At 42.8% G+C, this 26,937-nt stretch overlaps 1 protein-coding gene across 3 annotated transcripts in view; it reads right to left on the reverse strand.

The window, feature by feature from the left end:
- LOC126184368 (ATP-dependent helicase brm) overlaps positions 1 to 26,937 on the reverse strand; it is a 437,613-nt gene that overhangs the window by 152,021 nt on the left and 258,655 nt on the right. For all 3 annotated transcript variants that reach the window (XM_049926751.1, XM_049926752.1, XM_049926750.1), the window contains 3 exons: positions 7,467 to 7,633; positions 7,192 to 7,380; positions 2,256 to 2,586 (listed from right to left, as the gene is read on the reverse strand). In XM_049926751.1, coding sequence (XP_049782708.1) covers positions 2,256 to 2,586; positions 7,192 to 7,380; positions 7,467 to 7,633 — 687 coding nt within the window. The remainder of the gene's footprint in view (positions 1 to 2,255; positions 2,587 to 7,191; positions 7,381 to 7,466; positions 7,634 to 26,937) is intronic.

Below are 26,937 nucleotides of genomic sequence, written 5' to 3' on the forward strand. Positions count from 1 at the left end.
GGCAAATGTAAGCACATGTAAACAGCAAGGAAAACACAATAATATTCTGTTTCTGATCAGCTGGTGAAGTTCTGTAACTGATTTGGTTTTCATATGAGAGGACTGCCGAGACATTTTACAAATAAGTTAAAATGTTCTTTCAGGTTAGATTCAAACCAGCGATCTATGGACATTGTCTTATAAAATTCAAGTTTACCCCTGTAACAACTGAGCTACCGAATAACTGAGGTGGAGTTAGGTAAAACTACAATTTTCACTAGGAGTTTAATTTCATTGAATGACGCTATCCTTCACTGTAACTATGGGAGAGCATATTTTGAAGATAAGTTAATGTTAACTTCACAGTGCAACACATGTTTAATTAAGTCAGTGCACTTGTGCATCAATGTGGTGACAACTTGCCGGTACATCGCAACCAAATTTTACGCATCTTCTCATTCCCTGGAACACTGAAAAGCAACTTCTCAGGAGTTTTTGTAGACGTATATGTACAGTATGGTACTACACACCATTTGTAGCCCATTTTCCAAAACAAAAATTTTTAAACAAGGCATCACTATGAATTGGCATTATGACAGTAGGAGCAGCGAGCTAGCCAGTGATGTCACAGGCATCATGACTTGAATGGAGCTTTTCAGCGGGCATTCAAATTATTTGAATTTCATTTCCATTTTTATAAAAGAATACTGAAATTCAAGAGGAGAAAAAGCATGTTAGGAGTATAAAATTACATAATTAATAATTTAAGACGATTTCCAGAAAACAGTCAAATAACCTATTGTAAAACGAGACCACGAAATGAATGCAGCAAGCAAGGTCAACTGGATGTAGGTTATAGTAGTTATTTGGAAATGAAGATGACTGAAGATGATAGAGTAATGCAGAGAGCTGCGAGAAACCAGTCTTCAGACTGAAGACCACAACAATGATGACATGGCAGAATAGAACTGAGTACTGCAACAGGAGTCGACTCAGTGACTCTAGCTTCTATGGAAACAATTTTTATGTGGTGTTATCCACCTAAGTGTGACAGACTAGATTTGTAACTTCATATCCACTACTACCTCTCTCCCTATGAATCGAAATTCCACAGTCTCTCCTGTAGTGTTATGATCACTTGGTGTAAGTAAGAATAGAGGTGACACAGGTAATATAGTATCACCGCACAATGATACCACACAGTGGCCAGTCACTGTTGAAGACTCTGAAGCTGGCAGCACAAGTGTAGTGACCGTCCCATACTGGTTGCTCTGCAATGGGTACCGTCTAACCCCGAGCTGTGCCAGGCCTACGAACCCTGTGTGGCAGCACCACCAGCACGCAAGACTTGACCACATATAGAGGCACTGTCTGCAGCAGCATTTCCAGTTACTCCCCTGTTACTCTTCAGAGCCCAGACAGTTTAGTCTATGATGACGCCAGTGGAGCCACTTAGCAGTACAGTGACATACTCGTTATTCAGTGTTTATCTCATCTCAGATATGTCAACCCAGAGCAAGAACTTTGACTTCATTCAGGCAACAGAACTACTGTACAGAGACTTAAAACTGTGCATGTCAATGTTATCAGTAGACAAAGGACTCTGTACTGCACTACATGAAGATATTCGATGTAAAAGTTGAGTATTCACAACATATATATTTTACAGTGATGTTTGCTGTTCCTCCCACGTTTGATTTGTGCTTTAGTTCCTGTGCATCTTCTCGAACAGAACCATATTTTGTATGCAGGTCTACCATTCGCACTCATATCATTTGGCATCGCTAAGCGTCATAACAAATGTGACTCCACTATGGAAATACCAAAGTCAACTCATGGGGTTAACTTATGAGTTTAACAAGAGAGAGCTAGCAGTGAGTTTTAAGTTGTGTGTGTGTGTGTGTGTGTGTGTGTGTGTGAGAGAGAGAGAGAGAGAGAGACAGAGAGACAGAGAGAGAGAGAGATAGAGAGAGAGCGATTCAGTCCCATAACCTCTCAGTTTTCAGGCATATGCTTTACCACTGGACCACTAGGCCTGAGCAGGAGAGGGCCAAATTGATGCAAATAAAAACTTCCCAACAAAAAATTAGAAAAAAAAGCTATTCATAAATAAAGATTTATACATTAAGACCAATGTCAAATTTGTATCGGACTGGGATTTCCACCCACAAAATTTAGGCAATCTCAGTGCAACAAACAAGCTTCAACTGACAGAAACATAATAGTTTGCAAAAAATCAACTTTCTGAATAAAAATATTAAAATTTTTGTCCATACCTGGTGAGGATTCCAGTCAGAGTCAAATATAATTACAGTATCTGCAGCCTGAAGGTTCAAACCCAAACCACCAGCTCTGGTGCTCAGCAAAAACAGGAAAAATTCTGAATCTGGACTATTGAACTTTCTGAGCAATTCACCACGATCTTCAGCTTTTGTTGTTCCATCTAAACGCAGATATGTGAAACCACGCCAGCTCAGATAATCCTCCATAATAGTCATTAGTTGAGTCATTTGGCAGAACAGCAATACACGGTGATTTGTAGCCTTCAATTTTGGTAGGATACGATCCAGCAACTCAAACTTCCCAGAAGCTCGATATAAATCTGGCCTTTTAAAGTAAACAACAAATGATAATACAGAGTTCCAAGCATCAATCTTTAATATGCACACATTATGCATGAACATGTTTGAACAGATGGATGATTTTACATCACAGTTCATTAACTGCATATAGGGCAAGGAGAAAACTTCTTAGCCTGGCACAAAATGGCTTTGTCATTAATGAAATTTAGTTCTGTTAAGGCGGTACATGTCACACAACAATGTTAAGTCCAGAGACAACTTGATCTGCAGGTCAGTTTTGTTTAGACTGCTTTTTAAAGTACTCATGCTGTTTATATTTTGTTAAAGCAGATAAAATGGAACACCATGCTATCAAAAAATTTTTAGTTTCAGACAGTTTATCACCAGCTGAAATTCATACAAAGTTGATTAAGATTTATAAGGAGTCAGTGCTCATTTATTTTCAATGCTTAGGAAATGGCAAACACATTCAAATGTGTGTTGTTGTTGTTGTCCCCCCCCCCCCCCCCCCCTCCCTACCAAGGTTACATACATGGAGTTATTAGAGGAGATAAAAAGAAACATTTTTGTTATGTGATAAAACTGTCACAGGTGCAGTTTCCCAGCTAGGGGTCCTTGATGAGTTTGATGCTTGACTTCCCCTAGGCCAAGATACAGAGCTGTTTGAACAGCTTCATATGCAACACACTGATGTTGTAATCTGATTTGCAACATAATTACATCTTACTACTACGAAGGGCAAGTTCTCATTACTGTTTGCAGTGTCCATGTCTCTGATCAAACAATTTCATTATTATTGTTTATGTTGTGTTTACATGAAATTTTCTACTGATTTTTACAGGTTCTTGATTTCTTATTACACTCTAACCAAGTTAGCTGATGCATCATATTTATGGCGAGGCACAATGCAATAATCTAACAGCAAGGCACCTGTACATAGAACGAGTTCTGAAGAGGTGGTTACCAAATTGCTTCACATTTCAAAGATTTGAGTGCCATCTTCGTGAAACATGATTCCTTAGACCACACTGACTGGGAATTAATAAACCTCACAGTGATTGTTCAGCCCATTTGGTTGCAGCTACAGCCATTATTCGTGATACATGCAGTTGTTTTGGGCATGTTACACAATCAATAGCACACAGATGCTTGTTATGCATTGATGTAAATGGACAGCATTTTCAGCAACATCCCTAAAACAATATTCTCTGAACATCACTAGTATCAAAACCTTCAGGCGTCCCTACTGGGGAAACAACACACCTGGGTAATTTTTGTCACATAAAAAAATGTTTCTGTTTATCTCCGATAAACAGTCTAAATTGTGTACATGTAGTTTTATTACACTCTGTAGGTGAATAATGCCCCAAATCTGAAACCACAGATGAAAACATTCACGAAAGTGCACAGTCTGGTGTTAGACGAACGGTGATTAAAAGTATATGAAACAACTGATCCCATAAACACACCGTAAGACATAGTACAAAAAATTTTACATGAAAAAGTATCTATGAGAGGAGCAGGTTTGTTGAATGATGAGATAAATCAAATGAACAAAAAAAAATCACAGCAGTGTTTGGACTATTTTATAAATAATCCAATTCATTCAGTGTGAATATTTGCTTGTGGGATAAGATATGGATCCATAACTTCACACCAGAAATGAGACAGCAAGCAAAGAAGTGGCTGGACGGTGGTGACTCTGTATGAAACCACAAAGATTATTTCATCTACATTTGCATACATAATACTCCACAAGCTCGTGTGGGGCATAGCAGAGGGTACCACATACCACTACTCGTCATTTCCTTTCCTGTTCCACTTGCAAACAGAGCAAGGAAAAAACGCCTGTCTATAACCCTTCATATGAGCTCTAATTTCTCTCATCTTGTCTTCATAGTCCTTATGTGAAATGTACATTGCAGCAGTAGAATTGTTCCACAGTCAGCCTCAAAAGTCGGTTCTCTAAATTTCTGCAATAGTGCCTCATGAAAAGAGCACTGTCTTTCCGCCAGGGATACCTATTGATATTGAAATTCATGAAGCATTTCCGTAACACTTGTGTGCTGACTGAACTTACTGTTAATAAATCTACCAGCATGCCTCTGAACTGCTTCGACATGTTCATTTAATCTGACCTGGTGGGGATTCCAAACACTCAAGCAGCACTCAAGAAGGGTTGCCCCAGTGTTCTAAAAGCTGTCTCCTCTGTAGATCAGCTACACTTCCCCAAAATTCTCTCAATAGAATGAAGTCCAGTGTCTGCCTTCACTACTAATGATGTTCCCATTCAGTTTCATATTGCTTTGGAATGTTATGCCTAAACACTTTCTTTGAGCCACTCACATACCTGGGAACTTAACTAAGATCTGATCATACATATTATCATATCTTATCATACATATCAATATGTATGATCAGATGTTTGTCAACAGTATGTAGTGATGAACCGTGTCAAAATACACTCCTGGAAATGGAAAAAAGAACACATTGACACCGATGTGTCAGACCCACCATACTTGCTCCGGACACTGCGAGAGGGCTGTACAAGCAATGATCACACGCACGGCACAGCGGACACACCAGGAACCGCGGTGTTGGCTGTCGAATGGCGCTAGCTGCGCAGCATTTGTGCACCGCCGCCGTCAGTGTCAGCCAGTTTGCCGTGGCATACGGAGCTCCATCGCAGTCTTTAACACTGGTAGCATGCCGCGACAGCGTGGACGTGAACCGTATGTGCAGCTGACGGACTTTGAGCGAGGGCGTATAGTGGGCATGCGGGAGGCCGGGTGGACGTACCGCCGAATTGCTCAACACGTGGGGCGTGAGGTCTCCACAGTACATCGATGTTGTCGCCAGTGGTCGGCGGAAGGTGCACGTGCCCGTCGACCTGGAACCGGACCGCAGCGACGCACGGATGCACGCCAAGACCGTAGGATCCTACGCAGTGCCGTAGGGGACCGCACCGCCACTTCCCAGCAAATTAGGGACACTGTTGCTCCTGGGGTATCAGCAAGGACCATTCGCAACCGTCTCCATGAAGCTGGGCTACGGTCCTGCACACCGTTAGGCCGTCTTCCGCTCACGCCCCAACATCGTGCAGCCCGCCTCCAATGGAGGGACGAATGGAGACGTGTCGTCTTCAGCGATGAGAGTCGCTTCTGCCTTGGTGCCAATGATGGTCGTATGCATGTTTGGCGCCGTGCAGGTGAGCGCCACAATCAGGACTGCATACGACCGAGGCACACAGGGCCAACACCCGGCATCATGGTGTGGGGAGCGATCTCCTACACTGGCCGTACACCACTGGTGATCGTCGAGGGGACACTGAATAGTGCACGGTACATCCAAACCATCATCGAACCCATTGTTCTACCATTCCTAGACCGGCAAGGGAACTTGCTGTTCCAACAGGACAATGCACGTCCGCATGTATCCCGTGCCACCCAACGTGCTCTAGAAGGTGTAAGTCAACTATCCTGGCCAGCAAGATCTCCGGATCTGTCCCCCATTGAGCATGTTTGGGACTGGATGAAGCGTCGTCTCACGCGGTCTGCACGTCCAGCACGAACGCTGGTCCAACTGAGGTGCCAGGTGGAAATGGCATGGCAAGCCGTTCCACAGGACTACATCCAGCATCTCTACGATCGTCTCCATGGGAGAATAGCAGCCTGCATTGCTGCGAAAGGTGGATATACACTGTACTAGTGCCGACATTGTGCATGCTCTGTTGCCTGTGTCTATGTGCCTGTGGTTCTGTCAGTGTGATCATGTGATGTATCTGACCCCAGGAATGTGTCAATAAAGTTTCCCCTTCCTGGGACAATGAATTCACGGTGTTCTTATTTCAATTTCCAGGAGTGTATTCTGGAAATCTAGGAATATGGAACCTGCCTATTGTCCTCTATCTAGGGTTTGTAGGATATTGTGAGAGATTACAATTTAATGTTCTATTGAATATGAGATCATTGCAGATGGGATCTAAGTGCAAACTGTGCAAGGGTGGAAAACAAAAGCAGCAGTGTCTTTTGCAAAGGAACTGATTTAGGGCAACCATAGAAGACGTAAATCAGGATAGCTGAATGAAGGTTTGAACCTCACTCTTCTTTAATTGAAGTCCCGTGTACTACTTGCTTTGCAATCTTGATTGTTCTGTTGGAAATATTTTGGCTAATAATTACTTGGATGCAAACCCTGCAAAAGGTTACACAATAACTGGTGAATACTGTGCAACTCTTCTGAATCAAACACAAATACTACGCACCTCTTGAGAAACACACACACACACACACACACACACACACACACACACACACACACACGGAAAGGGGGGGGGAGGAAGGGAGGGAGAGGGGGGGGAGAGAGAGAGAGAGAGAGAGAGAGAGAGAGAGAGAGAGAGAGAGAGAGAGAGAGATAGGATGCTTGGAGAAAAGTTCCTTTATCCGGAAACAGTGCCAAAAATTCACAAAGGTTCTTCTAAATCATCACAAATTTGTTGCTGAAAAAATCTGGAATCCAATGAACAGGTCATGGCGGGAGGAGGGGAAATCATTGGTTTTCATTGCCAGACTGAGAATTGTTCTCCTTGTCCACAAACATACAATCATAGTGAGTTCACTGAATTACATACCCTGTCACAACACCTGTCTGACTTCCTACATGGTCACAGTATTTTTCTTCAATATGCTGGAACATGAAAGGATGGTTGCAAAGTTTTCGCAGCTGGACAATAGTGTTCATCAGGGCCTTAGCTCCTCCCTTTCCTTGCTTTCCTTTTTCTGAACCATCAGTCAATAAGACACCTTTGCTCTGCATGTGCCTATATCACAAAAAAAAACCTTAATCACTCCAACATCATTAATCTCTTTCTCATTAATGAACGTAACATGTTAAAAGATATTATACCTGTACAACACACGCTGCAAGCCGGACATATCACATTTAACAATGTACTCCACTTTATCTGGTAACTGAGACTCTACTTCTTTCTTCAAACGTCGCAGAAGAAAGGGCCGTAAAACCTTGTGAAGACGTCTTATGATCAGTATTGTCTCCTCCTCATTCAACTCCACCTGAAAAAAATTTTTGGGGTGATTTATGTGTACATTAAGAACATCAGCAAAAACAGTTGAAACATTATAAAAATAAAAATGATGACAATGATGATGATGCCAAAATTATGACAACAGTGCTCATGACAGTGATGATAACTGTATCAGTTCTGAAAACTGATGGTAAAACTAATGTCAGATGTCAATAAAGAAAAACTGAAGTATTACAGCAGAAACACTTGGCTGGCTGATCACTGAACAATCATAGGTGATCCAACCACTCTACGAACACACTAAACACCCCAACCTAAAAGCTTCGGCTGGAATCCAGACAACACACAAAATCATAAAATTCATGCCAAACTCTCCTTGCCATGGGGAGAGGGGGTCGAGGGGGGGGGGGGGGCAACCTAGATGACGGCCATTCATAATTAAATTTACTCCAACTCTGTAATCAGAATATAAAATGCATTATGTTAAAATGTGACATCTTAGGTTTCTAAAACCAAAAAAATGTTCAAAAATGTAGAGCACAAATTAGGGTCCTATTCAGTGTATCTAATACAGTATATAGCTATTGTAAGTATTGTCACACTTGGAACAATACCTTGAGTGACACTGTACTTGCGTGTATAATGACCCAGTAATGTGTAACTGACTATATCTACCATCCACTCCAATATTTTTCACGGACAGCTAATGAGAGTTACATAACAATTGTAACTTGAGCATCAGGAATTCATCCCACATTTCAGGAGAATCGAAATAGCTTCCTCTTATCAGTTAGAATAGCTTCCTCTTATCAGTTATAGAATTGTCCTGTTTCCCATATCAAGTCAAAAAGAACAAGGTGAACTTCCTTCGCATCTCAGGAGAGGTGCCATAACACGTAAAGGAATCTTTGTGATTTGGTGCCACATCACATACTGCATACAAGGCAAATCGAATTCCCACATGGGAAAAGGACAGTTATAAATGGCATTATTGGTGTAACTCAACTGCCAGCTAACTCTCTAATAAGTAATAAGTGGGTAGCTTCAGAAAGATGATGATGTAAATAAAAAATAAAAGAAGCTTGGAGACCATAAATAGTAGATAATGAAACACAACTAGGCTGACCATGCAGTCTACTAGCAAGACAATATTTCCCCACTCCGTATCTCACCCCCTCACAAGCATTCACCTCTGTTTGTGAACCCTCCAGAATGATTTCAGGGAGAGATGTGAGGTACCAAATTAGGCTGTAATCAGAAATGGGTGTCTGCTAAACAGCAAGGGGCACATCGCCCAGATCACACCAAAACAAATCATATGAAATACTGTCATAAGTGAAGAGGTCATGAGTAGTGCTTATAGAGCTCAACTTGTAGAGCACTTACCTACAAAAGGTAAAGATCCCAAGTTCGAGCCCCAGTCTGGCATACAGTTTTAATCTGTCAGGAAGGTTCATAATTGCTATTGATTTAAGTTCTTTCTTATACTTTACACACTGTTCACTTTATCACCATGCTTTAGCCATTGTATCAACAGATCTTTCTCTTCATGCAACTAACACACCTTCAACTATCATGCTGTCTGCTACAGCAAGCACATCTGATCTGATACTTCCCTGGTAGGTCTCCCCTTTCTCCGGCCTTCCATGTGACTGTTTCAGCTTTGTGCACCCATATCTTCCAATCTTCCTCTCATTCAAAAAGTTGGCAAAGACATACCTGTTTCCAGGACACCTGTCCTTCCTACCTGCTGACTTATTGCAGATGGGACTCATGATAAAGTTATGCTGCAAATTGTGTTTGCAAAAAAGCAGTTCTTCCAGTCCACTTGGCAGATTTCTATTCCATCCTTCATTACTTCAGCTTTCGATGTCATATCCTTGTCAGAGAAATAGCTGAAGCCAAATATCCGTACTAACTGTGTATGTTTTGATGGCTATATTTTCTGAGCCATGACAGATGTAACAGAGAGGGGCTCGGTGTGGCGGCATACACACACTCAAACTTGTTCCTCAAGGTCATGCATATGGGCATCCGAACATGAGGACAAACAGCCCAAATACAAGTTCATTGAAATTAAAACCCTCAGCAAAAAATGTCTTATCTGTGTAATATACAAGTCACACAGAGTTGGGCGGTTTTCTAGCTTTCAACCTGCACTCTCATGCCGCGAATCTTTGTATGAACACATCAGTCAACGAAGACCAAAAAAGTCATTTATGGGGGGAAAAAAAAATAAAAAAAATGTGTAGTCACAAATTTTTGCACAATGCTATGAAGGAGTGTCATGAACAACATACGTAAAATCCTGACTGGAGGGTGTGAGTGTTGGGGGATGGGGGTGTTTACAGGTCACATTTTTAGGTTTTGATCAAATAACTCCAACATAGCAGCTTTTAGTGACAATGTTTCTCAGTACAAAATTAAACTACATAAAATTTGCCACCAAAAAGTTCTGTTCATTTTTTTCTCTAAGACTAATAGTTTACACATTGCAGGTAATGGAAGAATCACAGGTTATTAAAACTATAATGTTTATTCTTAAATGAAGTGAATTAAAATAAATATTAAATGTGTGTACCACATCTAAGTGCAAGAGGGCCATACTGAGAGAGAAATTGTGTACTAGGGGTGTAACAGAGTGGAGGAGGAAGATATGTGGTGTAGAAGCATGATGGAATGTAGGTCATAGGTCCTTAATAGGTCTGCAAACTGAAGGTACAGCAGGTGATTCCCCATTTTATGTACCCCACGGCACCACAAGAAGCAATTACAGGGTGTTTCATAAATTGTGTGGACCCTCCAAAACATGCCTAATGAATCAATGGCAACACAGTGTGCAGACATGCCTGGGGGAGGAGGAATGTTTAATTCCACAAAGTGCATTAATGCTAGATGTAAGGCACATATGAGTTACTAATAGTACAAACGGAAGTAACACAGATGGACAGAATCTATGTCAATCTCTGCACACTGTTCTACATGGCTAGAAAGGGAAACTGATTCTTTATCATCCTGTATGGCATCTGCATTGTTCTTCTGGGAAAGGTGACTTCCCCTGTTATGAGCACTGCTTGATTTTCTGTTTGCAGACAAACTACACCTCCCCAGATTTCCTGTCCAGTTCTCTTATGGCAATAGACAAAATAACTTCACTGAGGATGTGTTTACGTAGTGCAGTTATTCCAGTTTACTGAATGACTACTCATTTGCAGTTGTTAGTCATCTTTTATGTAAATTATGTTCCTGTGTGTTTAATTTGTACGTGTGATGTTTTCAGTCATCTATGTAATGTTGGTGGCAAAGGGACTGGATTGTTAAATGTGGCACCTTGTTGCTGTCTATCATTAACAGTGAATTGTAAACCCATGTGAATGTGTTTTAGCCATGTGGTGGTGAATTAATGAATGATAAAAAAGTTAATGCACTTATTGTGTTACTGATAGATTGCATAAATCTTTTCCATTCATGAATTGCTGGAATATGTAGAATGGGCTGCAATGAGTGCAGCTACTTATCACACATCCATAGTATATCTTCCAAGCTGTGTGTGAATATGTCTGGTGGGACGGGACTGAGATCATGTTCACATGAATGCATTTGCAGTTGCGAATACGGATAACCATCAGCAGTATAATGGTTTGACGACAATGAAAATTTGTGCTGGAGCAGGACTCAAACCTGGATTTACTGCTTATCATGAGTGGTCGCCTTACCATTAGGCTATCTGAGAATGCTTTACAGTCAGACTCAAACTTTCATATGTCTTCAGCCTGCACTCGTACATTCATTATATATGTTCCCATACAGGGGAGACATTTAAATTGAAAATCGCTTGCCCAGTGCCGGCAGATAAATACGATATTTATGATGTCCATCTTACTGCATTGACAAGGGACTTCATCTGATGATATATACGAGACAAAGTAACATCACAGCTGTATCTTGAGAATGTCCTTATTCTACTACACGACTAGTTTTGGTAGCACATTACCACCACCCTCAGGCCCCAACACTGCCAAAAGAGTATTTGATTTCCTCTACACGTTTATTGTGCGATCCTTGTTACTAGCTCTCGTGTGCTAGTAACAAGGATCCCACAGTAAACGCACCAAGAAAATCAAATGCTCTTTTGGCAGTGGTGGGGCCTGAGGATGGTTGTAATGTCCTGTCAAAACTAGTAGTTTGATAGAATAAAGATATTCTCAAGATACAGCAGTGGTGGCACTTTTTCTCATAAATATGATATTATAGTGCCTGCATTGTTCAGAAGTACGATGCAATGCAACGGCTGTAACCATTATGAAATATCTGAAATGTATTCACAGCTGCGAACATGGACAACCATCAGCTGTATAATGGAATGACAGCAACGAAAATTTGTGCTGAACTGGGACTCAAACCCGGAGTTCCTTAAAATGGAGAGTGGTCACCTTACCATTAGACTATCCCAACATGCTTCATGCCCAGACCTAAACTTCCATACGTCGTCAAACATGAGCCTACAATCTGTACTCATATATCTACTATGTATATTCCAATACAAGGGCACATTTTAATTGGATGTTGCTTGCCCAGTGCCAGCGGATATAGACAATATTGTAGTGCCTGTGCTGTTCCAAAGCGTGATGCAATGTTCCTTTGGACATGCTTGATAGGAATATACACTCCTGGAAATGGAAAAAAGAACACATTGACACCGGTGTGTCAGACCCACCATACTTGCTCCGGACACTGCGAGAGGGCTGTACAAGCAATGATCACACGCACGGCACAGCGGACACACCAGGAACCGCGGTGTTGGCCGTCGAATGGCGCTAGCTGCGCAGCATTTGTGCACCGCCGCCGTCAGTGTCAGCCAGTTTGCCGTGGCATACGGAGCTCCATCGCAGTCTTTAACACTGGTAGCATGCCGCGACAGCGTGGACGTGAACCGTATGTGCAGTTGACGGACTTTGAGCGAGGGCGTATAGTGGGCATGCGGGAGGCCGGGTGGACGTACCGCCGAATTGCTCAACACGTGGGGCGTGAGGTCTCCACAGTACATCGATGTTGTCGCCAGTGGTCGGCAGAAGGTGCACGTGCCCGTCGACCTGGAACCGGACCGCAGCGACGCACGGATGCACGCCAAGACCGTAGGATCCTACGCAGTGCCGTAGGGGACCGCACCGCCACTTCCAAGCAAATTAGGGACACTGTTGCTCCTGGGGTATCAGCAAGGACCATTCGCAACCGTCTCCATGAAGCTGGGCTACGGTCCCGCACACCGTTAGGCCGTCTTCCGCTCACGCCCCAACATCGTGCAGCCCGCCTCCAGTGGTGTCACGACAGGCGTGAATGAAGGGACGAATGGAGACGTGTCGTCTTCAGCGATGAGAGTCGCTTCTGCCTTGGTGCCAATGATGGTCGTATGCGTGTTTGGTGCCGTGCAGGTGAGCGCCACAATCAGGACTGCATGCGACCGAGGCACACAGGGCCAACACCCGGCATCATGGTGTGGAGAGCGATCTCCTACACTGGCCTACACCACTGGTGATCGTCGAGGGGACACTGAATAGTGCACGGTACATCCAAACCGTCATCGAACCCACCGTTCTACCATTCCTAGACCGGCAAGGGAACTTGCTGTTCCAACAGGACAATGCACGTCCGCATGTATCCCGTGCCACCCAACGTGCTCTAGAAGGTGTAAGTCAACTACCCTGGCCAGCAAGATCTCCGGATCTGTCCCCCATTGAGCATGTTTGGCACTGGATGAAGCGTCGTCTCACGCGGTCTGCACGTCCAGCACGAACGCTGGTCCAACTGAGGCGCCAGGTGGAAATGGCATGGCAAGCCGTTCCACAGGACTACATCCAGCATCTCTACGATCGTCTCCATGGGAGAATAGCAGCCTGCATTGCTGCGAAAGGTGGATATACACTGTACTAGTGCCGACATTGTGCATGCTCTGTTGCCTGTGTCTATGTGCCTGTGGTTCTGTCAGTGTGATCATGTGATGTATCTGACCCCAGGAATGCGTCAATAAAGTTTCCCCTTCCTGGGACAATGAATTCACGGTGTTCTTATTTCAATTTCCAGGATTGTATATAATGGATGTATGAGTGCAGGTTGTAGACACATGGTTGACGACATATGGAAGTTTATGTCTGGCTGTGAAACATGCTCCGATAGCTTAATTGTAAGTGGGAAATCCAGGTTTGAGTCTCAATCTGGCACAAATTTGATGGTCGTCATACCACTGTACGACCCCCCCCCCCCCCCCCCCCTCTCCATAACAGCTGATGGTTTCCATATTTGCACCTGTGAATACATTTCATGTATTTCATGATGGATATAGTCGCCAAAGTGCCTGTTCCTTCAGACTTGCATACATGTCTCAAGGAACACTGCATTGTACTTCTGAACAATGCAGGCACTACAATATAGTAGTGATCATGTTCAAGTCTAGAACACTAATCTGCATTTAAGGTGAGATATCTGAATTTCTGTAACACCTAAGTAACCTAATTCTGTTGCAGAGGAAGCCAATTTAAGCCTCTGGGACTTTTCACATGATGGGAGAACCAAGACTGGTGTGATACATTTGATAACCGTCATTTTGTGAGAAGTATTCCAGCCAGTGATAATGGAGACAATACAATCAACACTGTTGAATACTTACTGACAATGTGTTACATCTGTGAAAGACTCTTCAGTGTGGTAGACAGTTCACATCTCCAGTTGTTCCCTATTTTTACTTAATAGCCCACATAAAAACTGCAAATAAGCATTCATTTAATAAACTAAAAATAACTCTCCTATATAAAAACAAGCTCACTGATGATATTTTGTTTACTCACATAAGAAAACTGGACAGGAAATGCTGAGGAAGTATAGTCTGCCTGCAAACTGAAAGGAGAGCAGTGCTCGTGATGGCGGATGCTACCTTTCCTGAAAGTACACTAACTACAGCTGCCATACAGGATGACTAAAAATTAGTTTCCGTTTTAGTAGTGAACAGTGTGCACAAATTTTTGCAGATTCTGTCCGTATTCATTTGTTATGTTAGTGTTATTAGTAACTCATATCTGCATTCCATGTGGTGTTAATGCATTTTGAGCAAAATAAATATTCACTGGGCACGTCTGCACACTGTGTCACCAGTGATTCATAACGTGTGCTTTGGAGAATCAGTATAGCTTTGTGAACACCAGGTAGTTGCTTTTGTGTCATGTAGTGGGGTAGACAGAGTGGAGTATAACATGCCTGACCTTCAGTTTGCAGACCTATGAATGAGGAACGTATATGACCACAATATGGCGACCTACCTTCCCTTGTGCTTCTAACCCACCTACCCCCTCAACTTTCAAATGGCTCTGAGCACTATGGGACTTAACTTCTGAGGTCATCAGTCCCCTAGAACTTAGAACTACTTAAACCTAACTAACCTAAGGACATCACACACAGCCATGCCCGAGGCAGGATTCGAACCTGCGACTGTAGCGGTAGCGCGATTCCAGACTGTTGCGCCTAGAACCGCTCGGCCACTCCGGCCGGCCCCTCAACTTTCCACCCTTTTACAGTGCAAGAACACAATTTATCCTTAACATAGTGTACGGCACTTAGACACAGTACACTCATTCAATATTTGTTTTCACTCATTTCATTTCAAATAAACATTAACTTTACACTGTTAAAAAATAATTTTGATAATCTGAGATTTTTCCATCCCCTGCAATGCTGGAACTATTGAACGCTATTTTGTCGAAATCTGGCTATTAGTGCTGGAGAAAAAAATGAAAAGACTTTTCTTGTAGGAATTTTAATGTAGTTTAATTTTGTACCAAGAAATATTTTTGTGAGAAGCTGTGGTTTACTAGCTATTTGAGAAAAACTTTAAAAAGTGTCCTTTAAACATGCTCACACCTCATCGGTCAGGATTGTTTAGTACGTTGTTCATGATACTCCTTCATAGCACTGTACAAAAATTTGTGGCTACACAACAATTTTTCTTGAATTTTTCTTTATTGACTGGACTAACAGTTGTAGCCAGAGAAACGAACATAAATTTTCTGAACAACACTCCCCCCATTACAAAATTCAGCATCAAACACTTATACATTTATCAATATCTTTGCAACCAAGTCTTGAAGTAGTGTAATTCCCACTGATCAGATCTCTGCACCAGGCTCGTCTGCTCATGGCGTAACATCCATGTCTTGCTCATTGCAGTATCCAAAGAACAAACCACAAGTGGTGACTTTTAGAGATTTTAAACACATAACTATGTCTGAACTTACAGCTGATGCCTATGATATTTCTTGGTAGGCGATGGCATGAAATAACTTCAATATAAATTATGAATTATCTAATTTTACTGAGAGACTAAATAATTTAAATGATAAACATGCTTCTCAAAAACTGTAATAGTAAAGAGAAAACCTACACCATAGCTTACAGATCGCCTCAAACATCTTACGAGTATCAAAGACACAGCATAAAGAACATATAAATGATACCTAGCCTCTAATAATCATCTCACCTACAAGCAACTACGCAACCCAGTTAGTCTGTGAGAAATGCAAAAAATGCAAACCTCAGGGGTACTCATTTGTTAACTGAGTACTTTCACAGACCTGTTGTCTTATGGAAAAATCTATGAGGTCCAGGAATAAGTAAACCCCTATTCTACAGCTGGACCTCTAATTCCTATTGAGGGTCTAATTCAGTATTTTGTCCTACTAACATCTTTACTTGAACAGTACACAAGCATGCAAATCATCAATTCCTTCAAAGAGTCAGTGGTTGATATGAAAGTAAAATATTTTTAAGGAAGTAAATTGCAGAAATTTGTTTGGCAGCTGCAGGATCTGATGATACTACAGTGAAAATGATAAATTTCCTTATTGATCCACTACTATCCTAACTACGGAACATTTTTAACAATTCTTTGACCTACAGTATCTTCCCAACAGGCTGGAACAGACAAAACCATTTCCCACGAATGAATCCGCCAAAGAATGCTCCGACTAAAGGCCATTTAAATTTTGCCAGTATTATTGAGGGCTTTAGAATACATAGTTAACAATCAGTTTACTAATTACTTTACCTCAAATAACCTTTTGATGAATATCAGTCACGTTTACACAAAAATTGCAACATGAGGACTACTTTTATAAGAATGACTGACAAATTAGAACAATTTATGTACAAACAAGAGGACAATATTATGTGTCCTTTGGACTCCAGCAAAATTTTCAGCACTGTTTACTTTAACATTCTACTTGATAAATGTTTCTTCATGTGTTGTGTAATGATTTCCATCATCCGTAACACCCTGCCAATAATGTGTAATGAGTAGAATAAAAGGCCATGATGGAGAGATGTAGTATCAAGGTCCCATTAAGAATCAGTACTCTGTCCATTATTTTTCTCAATATATATTTATGAACTGTTGACTATCCTCTCTGATCGCAAAAATCACGTATACAATGATGACCTTCAGTTATATATAGATGAGCCAGAAAATGCGTTCATGTATTTATCACTATGGATAATAAATATGTCTGCTGGCAACATACTTGAGTTTTTGTGCAAATTTTGTTCGGGTACAATATGTAGCTTCGTATTTTATTTGCTGCTACACATGCCTAACTGAATAATTTTAACTATGTTTAAAATCTCTCTCTCTCTCTCTCTCTCTCTCTCTCTCTCTCTCTCTCTCACACACACACACACACACACACACACACACACACAGAGCAGTGCTCTATGAATGGCTGCACTGGATATACAGGCTTCGTGGGGTAAAATAAAAAGTAACCTAAAAGCTCAGGTAGACATACTACATCATCGAGAGTCAGTTTGGATATGGTCTGTAATGTTCCATGACCACTAGAATTTAGCACTAATGGAGAAAGTGAACCTTCAGTATACACTAAAGTGACACAATTCATGGGATACCTCCTAGTATTGTGTCAGACCTCCTTTTGTCCAGCATAGTGCAGCAACTCGACATGGCACTGACTCAACAAGTCATTGATAGTCCCTGCAGAAATATTGAGCCACAATGCCTCTATAGCCATCCATAAATGCAAAAGTGTTGCCGCTGTATGAACTGATCTCTCGATTATGTCCCATAAACTTTCAATGGGATTCATATCACATGATCTGGGTGGAAAAATTATTTGCTCAAACTGTCCAGAATAATTTTCAAATCAATCGCATAGAACTGTGGTCCAGTGACATAACACATTGTCATCCATAAAAATTCCATTGCTGTTTGGAAACAAAGTCCATGAATGGCTGCAAATGGTCTCTAAGTAGGGCGAACATAACCATTTCCAGTTAATGACCACTTCAGTTGGACCAGAGGACCCAGTCCATTCCATGTAAACACAGTCCACATCATTACAGAGCCACCACCAGCTCGCACAGCACCTTGTTGACAATTTGGATCCATGGCTTATGGGGTCTGTGCCAAACCTGAACCCTACCATCAGCTCTTACCAAATGAAATTGGGACTCCTGTGACCAGGCCATGGTTTTCCATTCTTCTAGGGTACAACCTACATGGCGGCCATGGTTTTCCATTCTTCTAGGGTACAACCTATATGGTCACGAGTACAGGGAGGCACTGTAGACAACGTCATACTGTTAGCAATGGCATTTACGTCGGTCGTCTACTGCCACAGTCCATTAACGCTAAATTTCGCCGCACTGTCCTAATGGATACATTTGTCATACATCCCACACTGATTTCTGCAGCTGTTTTATGCAGCGTTGCTTGTCTGTTAGCACTGACAACTCTAAGCAAATGCCACTGCTCTCGGTCGTTAAGTGAATGCCATCGGTTATTTCATTGTACGTGGAGAGTAGAAATGTCTTAAGTGTGGTATTCTCGGCACACTTGACACTGTGTATCTCGGAATAACGAATTCCCTGACAATTTCTGAAATGGAATGTCCCATGCATCTAGGTCCAACTACCATTCTGTGTTCAAAGTTTGTTTATTCACATAGCTGCCATAATCATGTCGGAAACTTTTTCAGTAAATCATCTGAGTACATATGATAGCTCCACAATGCACTATACTTTTATACCTCGAGTGTGTGATACTACTGTCATCTGTACATGTACGTATCACTATCCCATGACTTTTTTCACCTAAGAGTAAATGCATGCTGTAACATTTTTTTTTTTTTTTTTTTTTTTTTTTTTTTTTTTTTTTTTTTTTTTTTTTTTTTAATGGAAATGCTGATTCTTACAAGCAGATGCATTATGCTTGAAATTTTCCCAGTGCACTGAATACTCGAGTAAATTTTGAGATTTCAGACACTCGTAGTTTATTGTCACATATGATAATTCATCTGGACACCTGCCAGGCATTTTCAGGTGAGCAGTCACAGACTGACATTAGCTACTCACATCAATGTGGTTAGCCAATGTCAGTCTTTGATGGCCCACTTGAAAATGTCTCTAAGGCCCCCGATGAAATATCATGTGTGATAGTAAACGATGATTGGCTGCAATTCCCACAGCACCATCAACTACATCATACTAACCTCTACAATTTTTGTATTCTTCACTATCAAGCAGGCAGAAGATTTGGCAATTACAAGAAAGAAGCTTAGGAGATCAAGATAGAGTACACATATGATAGTATAATGAATGGAAGACTTGCAAATGGAAGAAACATGTTCTTCAGTTTACTGAAACAGTATTACACTTGGTATTTTCAACAGAACAGGTTGGCAGTTATTACACAAAAATCTACATCTTCATTCATACATTCAAAATTCATGGTTCATGCTCTTAAAGAAACAGAAACTTCGTAAAATTTGTTGGATTCAGTTAAGTGAGTACATTGTAAACAATTTATGGATGACTGTTTAAACCCATTCCCATTTGACTAAATTCATCAATAAGCAGAGGTTTTGTAGCGACACGAATCCTAACCAGCATCAGCATCCTCTCCACTCCACTGAAGTTACTGTGTGGTGTACTCTCCCTCCATCCAGAATCCTAAGGCCTAATTGTTTGAAGATTCTCTTGACAATGCTGTGACAGTGATTGCAAACACATGCAGAAATGTTAAAGAGCTGTTTTCCATCACCATCTGCAAAATGCAAAGTAAACGACGACAAATTTTTTTCTAGTGGTTTGGTGTAGCCTCCTACACATAGGGAGTAAGCATGATTATTGTTAATGATTTGCTTCTAAATCAAATGGGTTCTTCTGGTAAGGATATTACACAATTCCCCATTCACGAGACCTCACAACATGCAGTCCTTTTCTTATAGGGGTTACTTGAAGAGTAAAGACTATCGGGAAAATGCCATCACAAACAGCTGGAGCCCTGAACAATATATTTGACAGTAAGTGGTTCAATCGCAAATGGTAATACTGAAAATGTGAGGAATTACTTCAGAGTTTGGCTGGAAAAATGTGTACGAGTGAACAGACATCATAGTACATATTGGGTTGTTGGGTGTCTGTTGGATATCAGCGCCATAGTTGCACGGTATTTCAGTAACATAGCTCATAACCTTCATCAGGTGCAACCTGAGACTGCTCCTCAAATGGACCTGGTCCAGTATTTATGTCTGTGGCCTTCCCCCTCTGCCGGCGGTTGCAGACATTCCCTTGCTCACTGTGATCTTCTGGAACATTGCTGTTCTGTTTTCCATCAGCTATGGTTCTCAGTGTCCCCTCTGTGGGCTGTGCCCACCAGACCTGCTCCTGGGTGTTCCATCCTCAGTCTGGTGCGTTTGGAATTCTGTCTGAGGTACCAGACGTTGCCCCTACAGTCTACTCCCACTCACTGCAACCTGCTGGAGCGTTGCTGTTCTGTTTTCGGTCCACTGCAGTTCTGGATGTTTCCTCTGTGGTCCACACCCCTTGGACCCGCTCCTAGACGTTGCATCTCAGTCTGCTGCGCGTGGAACTCTGTCTGGTGATCATTTTTCATATCAGTGCCTTCTGTTTTTAGATTCATGGAATGCTGCAGCCACCCCCATTGCGCCTTTAACAATTCCGGAGCAGGATCATAGGCTCTACTTAGTTGGTACCCCACTTCGCGGTTCATGAGATTGTCAGTCAGTTTTATCTCAATCGATTCCCTTATAACACTGTCCCAAAATCTGGGCATCTGAGCTAGACTCTTGGTTTCATCATAATTCATGGCACGTTCTATCTAGACAGAGTTTAGCAATGGCTGACTTTGTCACCTGTCTTAATCGGGTGTGTCTCTGATGTTCTTTGCACCAAGTATCCACTGTTATTGTCATCTGGTCAATGTAGGGCATGCCACATTGACAAGGCATATTATAAATCCCTGGTTTCTGTAACCCCAGGTCATCTTTAACACTCCCACCAGTTCTCCGATCTTAACGGATAGACAGAAAACACAACCGAGCGAGGTGGCGCAGTGGTTAGCACACTGGACTCGCATTCGGGAGGACGACGGTTCAATCCCGTCTCCGGCCATCCTGATTTAGGTTTTCCGTGATTTCCCTCAATCGTTTCAGGCAAATGCCGGGATGGTTCCTTTGAAAGGGCACGGCCGATTTCCTTCCCAGTCCTTCCCTAACCCGAGCTAGCGCTCCGTCTCTAATGACCTCGTTGTCGACGGGACATTAAACCCTAACCACCACCACCACCACCACAGAAAACACACTTGATATTGTGTTTACGGAGGATCCTACTGATTCTGGCAGAAATAAAATCAACATAGGGCAGATATACCACCTTCTTTGCTTCATCTTGCTCTGCTTCTGGAACCTGTGGCGTAGTGGCTGGTTGGAGTGTCCTCCCAATTTGTTCGGTCGTGTATCCACTTTTGCAGAACAAAGTTTTAAGATGCTCTATTTCTGTTGATAGACTCTCCTGGTCTGACAGGGAACATGCTCTGTGGACCAGTGCGTTAAATACCCCGTTCTTCTAGGTCACCACTTCTAGGGACCCACTGAAAGATTCACTAGAACTTATTGTGAAGAAATTTGATGGTGCTCTGTTGCACTGCTTCAGGCATACAATGACATCCATGTATTTCCCAGAGCAAGATGGTTCTTAAATGGTGTTGTAAATTTCAGTAACAATAAAATACACTCCTGGAAATGGAAAAAAGAACACATTGACACCAGTGTGTCAGGCCCACCATACTTGCTCCGGACACTGCGAGAGGGCTGTACAAGCAATGATCACACGCACGGCACAGCGGACACACCAGGAACCGCGGTGTTGGCCGTCGAATGGCGCTAGCTGCGCAGCATTTGTGCACCGCCGCCGTCAGTGTCAGCCACTTTGCCGTGGCATACGGAGCTCCATCGCAGTCTTTAACACTGGTAGCATGCCGCGACAGCGTGGACGTGAACCGTATGTGCAGTTGACGGACTTTGAGCGAGGGCGTATAGTGGGCATGCGGGAGGCCGGGTGGACGTACCGCCGAATTGCTCAACACGTTGGGCGTGAGGTCTCCACAGTACATCGATGTTGTCGCCAGTGGTCGGCGGAAGGTGCACGTGCCCGTCGACCTGGGACCGGACCGCAGCGACGCACGGATGCACGCCAAGACCGTAGGATCCTACGCAGTGCCGTAGGGGACCGCACCGCCACTTCCCAGCAAATTAGGGACACTGTTGCTCCTGGGGTATCGGCGAGGACCATTCGCAACCGTCTCCATGAAGCTGGGCTACGGTCCCGCACACCGTTAGGCCGTCTTCCGCTCACGCCCCAACATCGTGCAGCCCGCCTCCAGTGGTGTCGCGACAGGCGTGAATGGAGGGACGAATGGAGACGTGTCGTCTTCAGCGATGAGAGTCGCTTCTGCCTTGGTGCCAATGATGGTCGTATGCGTGTTTGGCGCCGTGCAGGTGAGCGCCACAATCAGGACTGCATACGACCGAGGCACACAGGGCCAACACCCGGCATCATGGTGTGGGGAGCGATCTCCTACACTGGCCGTACACCACTGGTGATCGTCGAGGGGACACTGAATAGTGCACGGTGCATCCAAACCGCAATCGAACCCATCGTTCTACCATTCCTAGACCGGCAAGGGAACTTGCTGTTCCAACAGGACAATGCACGTCCGCATGTATCCCGTGCCACCCAACGTGCTCTAGAAGGTGTAAGTCAACTACCCTGGCCAGCAAGATCTCCGGATCTGTCCCCCATTGAGCATGTTTGGGACTGGATGAAGCGTCGTCTCACGCGGTCTGCACGTCCAGCACGAACGCTGGTCCAACTGAGGCGCCAGGTGGAAATGGCATGGCAAGCCGTTCCACAGGACTACATCCAGCATCTCTACGATCGTCTCCATGGGAGAATAGCAGCCTGCATTGCTGCGAAAGGTGGATATACACTGTACTAGTGCCGACATTGTGCATGCTCTGTTGCCTGTGTCTATGTGCCTTTGGTTCTGTCAGTGTGATCATGTGATGTATCTGACCCCAGGAATGTGTCAATAAAGTTTCCCCTTCCTGGGACAATGAATTCACGGTGTTCTTATTTCAATTTCCAGGAGTGGATTTATATACTTAAGCAACAGAAAATATGAAAGATCTTCAGTTCACGAAATCATACTTTAGAAGCCACAAAAGACTGTAATTACCGAGTTGCCCTTCTCTCCAATAAATTGATTATATTTATTATTTTAGTTTTTACTGCTGTGGGAAGCACTGACATCAGAATAACATGCAAGATGTATTTGATTGTGCTTAGGACACAAGACGCACGTTAGCAAATTATGTTTACTCTTTGACACTGTAGTTTTGACAGTTCTGTGTTTATTTATGACTTGATCATTATGTTAATTAATCATGCGAAACAAAATATGTTGAATTCAGAAGTGCTGGTCCACTGACTCAACAGCGTAAGGCGAAATGGAGAATACCTACAAATTGGTGAACACAATAATACTGAAGAATGTGAGAACTCTAGAGACCGTGTAAAAACATATAGTGACTTTGTGTCAAGACATCAGATGAACTCGGGTGAAACTACAACTGCCCCAGCTACGAAAAGACCTGCAAAAACAAATTAATGAACTACAAGGTAAAACTGAAACACAGAAGAATATGGAATTATCTGCACGAATTAAATTCAGCAAACAATTTGCCCTTATAGTTCGTGATGTTCGGCTTAGCATTTGTGCAGAACAATGTTACCAAAGATTGCACAAAGTTTGTGGTAATAGTAAACAGTTTAGCTGCTAGGGCAGCCATAAGAGCCTCAGGTATTACACTGAATCCACCTCAAGAATGATAATATCTACACTTGATAGAGATGCTAGTCAGCTGAATGTGCAAATCATTAGGACAATGTATAGGGAATGTACTGGTGATAAAATGGCTTCGGATTTCTGGCGACTCTTAAGAGGCAGTGTTGGAGAGCAGGAAATGTCTGATCCAATGTTATGGCATGTACGGTTGACACAACTGCCGGTAGCTTCAGTGAGATGTAGGCGAACTGACGTCACCTCTGTATCACAGTAGCAGACAAGGTGTACGCAATGACAGAGCAAGCAAGCACGGCGATAGTGACGAAGTTAGCCAAAAAAAGTAGACTCAGCAGAAGTGGCTGCTACTCAGAAGGAAAAGCAAATAGACGTTAATAAGCAGCCCCACATTAATGAGCAGCCGCACCCAGGCATAATGAAGAATATGGGAAGAAACTGTTTCAAAAAAATCAAGCAGGTAGGCAAATGGTACAAGACATACAACAAAATACATTGTGTTGGTACCACAGACGTTTTGGTGAGTGGGCCACAAGGTGTACATGTCAATTCACATACTCAAACGGTCTCAACAGTCGGCAATAGGCAATGTGGGCCATGAAATTCTGCAAAAGAAGAAATCAACACAAGTCCTGAAAGAGTCAATGGTCACGCGAGCATAGTTCAACAAGACACATTATTTGAAATTGGTCCACTAATTGATGACAACTCGCCCATATGCACACAGAGCCAATCAAGCTTGCTTACACTACCACGACAGTGTATGTAAGAGACAGAAAAGTGAACCATTGCTCTCTAGTCAATGTGGGACCACACCCACGCACATTACCACTCAGACAAGACAAGAAAGCAACAACAGCCACTCCTGCTCATGTTACGGCAGCCAACAATTTCCTAATAACGACGTATGAGATTTTGTGAGGTGGAAGTGAATCTGGGCTTCAGTAAGAAGTGCAAGTGGAGATTTGTTCTCACAGATGTTGTGGAGCCCATGTTAGGAGCAGAGGTTATTAGTCAACAAAGGCTAGAGATAAATCTCAGCAAATTAAAATGGCTGGGCAAGTCATAAAAGGTTCCTTAGGCCGAGGTGCTACGAACACCATCTGCCCGCTCTGCAGTTCAATTATACAGGAGAACAGACAACAAGATGGGGGACCAGATAAGGAAAGTATTACATAATACAGTTCACCATATTAAGACATCAACTGGTCAACCACTCTTCCAGCGGCCAAGAAGATCAGCACCCAACTGCTCTGTCACAACAAATGTGGAGTTTGAAGACATGTTGCAAGTGGACATCATACACAGGTCAGACAACCTGTGGGTATCACCACTGCATTTGGTCAAGAAGAGAGATGGCACCCCGAGGTCCTGGGGAGATTACCACACATTAAATTCACACTCCATTCCAGACCACTGCCCAATACAGAATATAAGGGATTTTATAAATATACTGGTGCGAGCCATGATTTTCAGCATGATTGCTTGATTGTAAGGAAGCTTACAATCAGATACCGATAGCAGAAGCAGACATACTCAAGACTGCAGTGATAAGTCCATTTAATCTTTTAGAATATTTGTGTTGAAGGCAGTCGCACTGACATGGCAGTGTTTCATAGAGTTAGTCTTAACAAGATTCAATTTGTGCTTTGTTTATCTCGACAATGTTCTGGTATTTTCTAAGAGGACAGCATTGCACGAGGAACACCTGAAAGCAGTGTTCAATAGAATATGCAAATATGGTATAATAGTCAATGAAACAAAATGTGTTTTGCAACAGAAGCATGCGACAGCACTCAGTCATGCACGTTTGGTGGCCAGAGCTCATCCGTTTAAAGACAAATTGACACCATCAGGCCACACCATGCACAACAGATTTTCAACAATTAAGAAGATTCCCAGGAATCATGAATTTTAGTTGATGACACCTACCGGGAGCAGCAGAGATTCAAGCAACGCTGATGGTAACATTGTTGGGTAATGACGCAATGGGCCAACGTACTCCCCCACGGACACTGGAAATGCAACGGGCTCTCGAGAAGGTTGGAAAAAGCATTTCTTTTGACTCATCCAGTTCAAGATGTGCCCTTAGTGATAATGGTGGATGTTAGCTGGGGTTTTTTATCTTGTAAATCTATGAAGGCTCAAACCAAGTGTAATGTATACAACTGGGAGCTATTTACCATTTATAAAGCCATGTGACACTTTTGCCCATATGTGGAGGCTAGGTCTTTTGTAATCTTTATGGACCATAAACCTATCATGTTTGCCTAGAGCAAATGCAAGGGATAGCTGTTCACCATGACAATTCCACCAGCTTGAGTTTGTCAGCCATTTCACACACACACACACACACACACACACACACACACACACACACACACACATCATGTATAGATGACCGCCATCTCCAGCAGCTAGACATGGAATGCCATATTCTGGTCTGAGCTGCCGGCGACGGCGGTCATGTGTGCGTGCAGTGTGCTTGCTTGTGTGAATAAATGTGTTTTCTTTGCTGAAGAAGGCTTTGGCTGGAAGCTTAATTGTTATAGATGTTTTGTTGTGCCTGTCTGCAACTCAATGTGTCACCTTTATGGTGAGTAGCAGTCTATACTTTTCAAGAATAAAGAAAAGTTTTTTGCCAGTGGGCGAGAACATGCATAGTGTGTCAGCAATGGAAAGTGGGCAGACATGTACGCCAACTGGTGAGGGTGTTTCCAGAGGGAACAGGTGGTTCTCCCACATACATACAGATCATCAGAAGAATATCGCTACATATTTACCACCATCGACATATACACTCGGTGGACTGAGGCAGTCCCAATCAGTGACACTTCAGTAAATACAATAGCAAGAATTTTTTTTAATGGCACGGATATCATAGTTCAGCTGTCTGTCACACATTACTATGGGTCAGGGATGACAGTCCGAATTGACCACATTCCTGAAGCTGTCCAAGTCACTTGGTTCCAACACCACCATACAACCAGCTGCCACCCAGCAAGCACTGGGATGGTAGAGGGCTGGATAGACGCTGAAAGCCACACTTATGGATCACGAAGATAGTTGGAAGTCTGCTCTGCCACTGGCCTTATATGGGCTCCACACTGAAC

This window comes from Schistocerca cancellata, chromosome 4, assembly GCF_023864275.1.
Source record: "Schistocerca cancellata isolate TAMUIC-IGC-003103 chromosome 4, iqSchCanc2.1, whole genome shotgun sequence".
NCBI classification, from domain to species: Eukaryota; Metazoa; Arthropoda; class Insecta; order Orthoptera; family Acrididae; genus Schistocerca; species Schistocerca cancellata.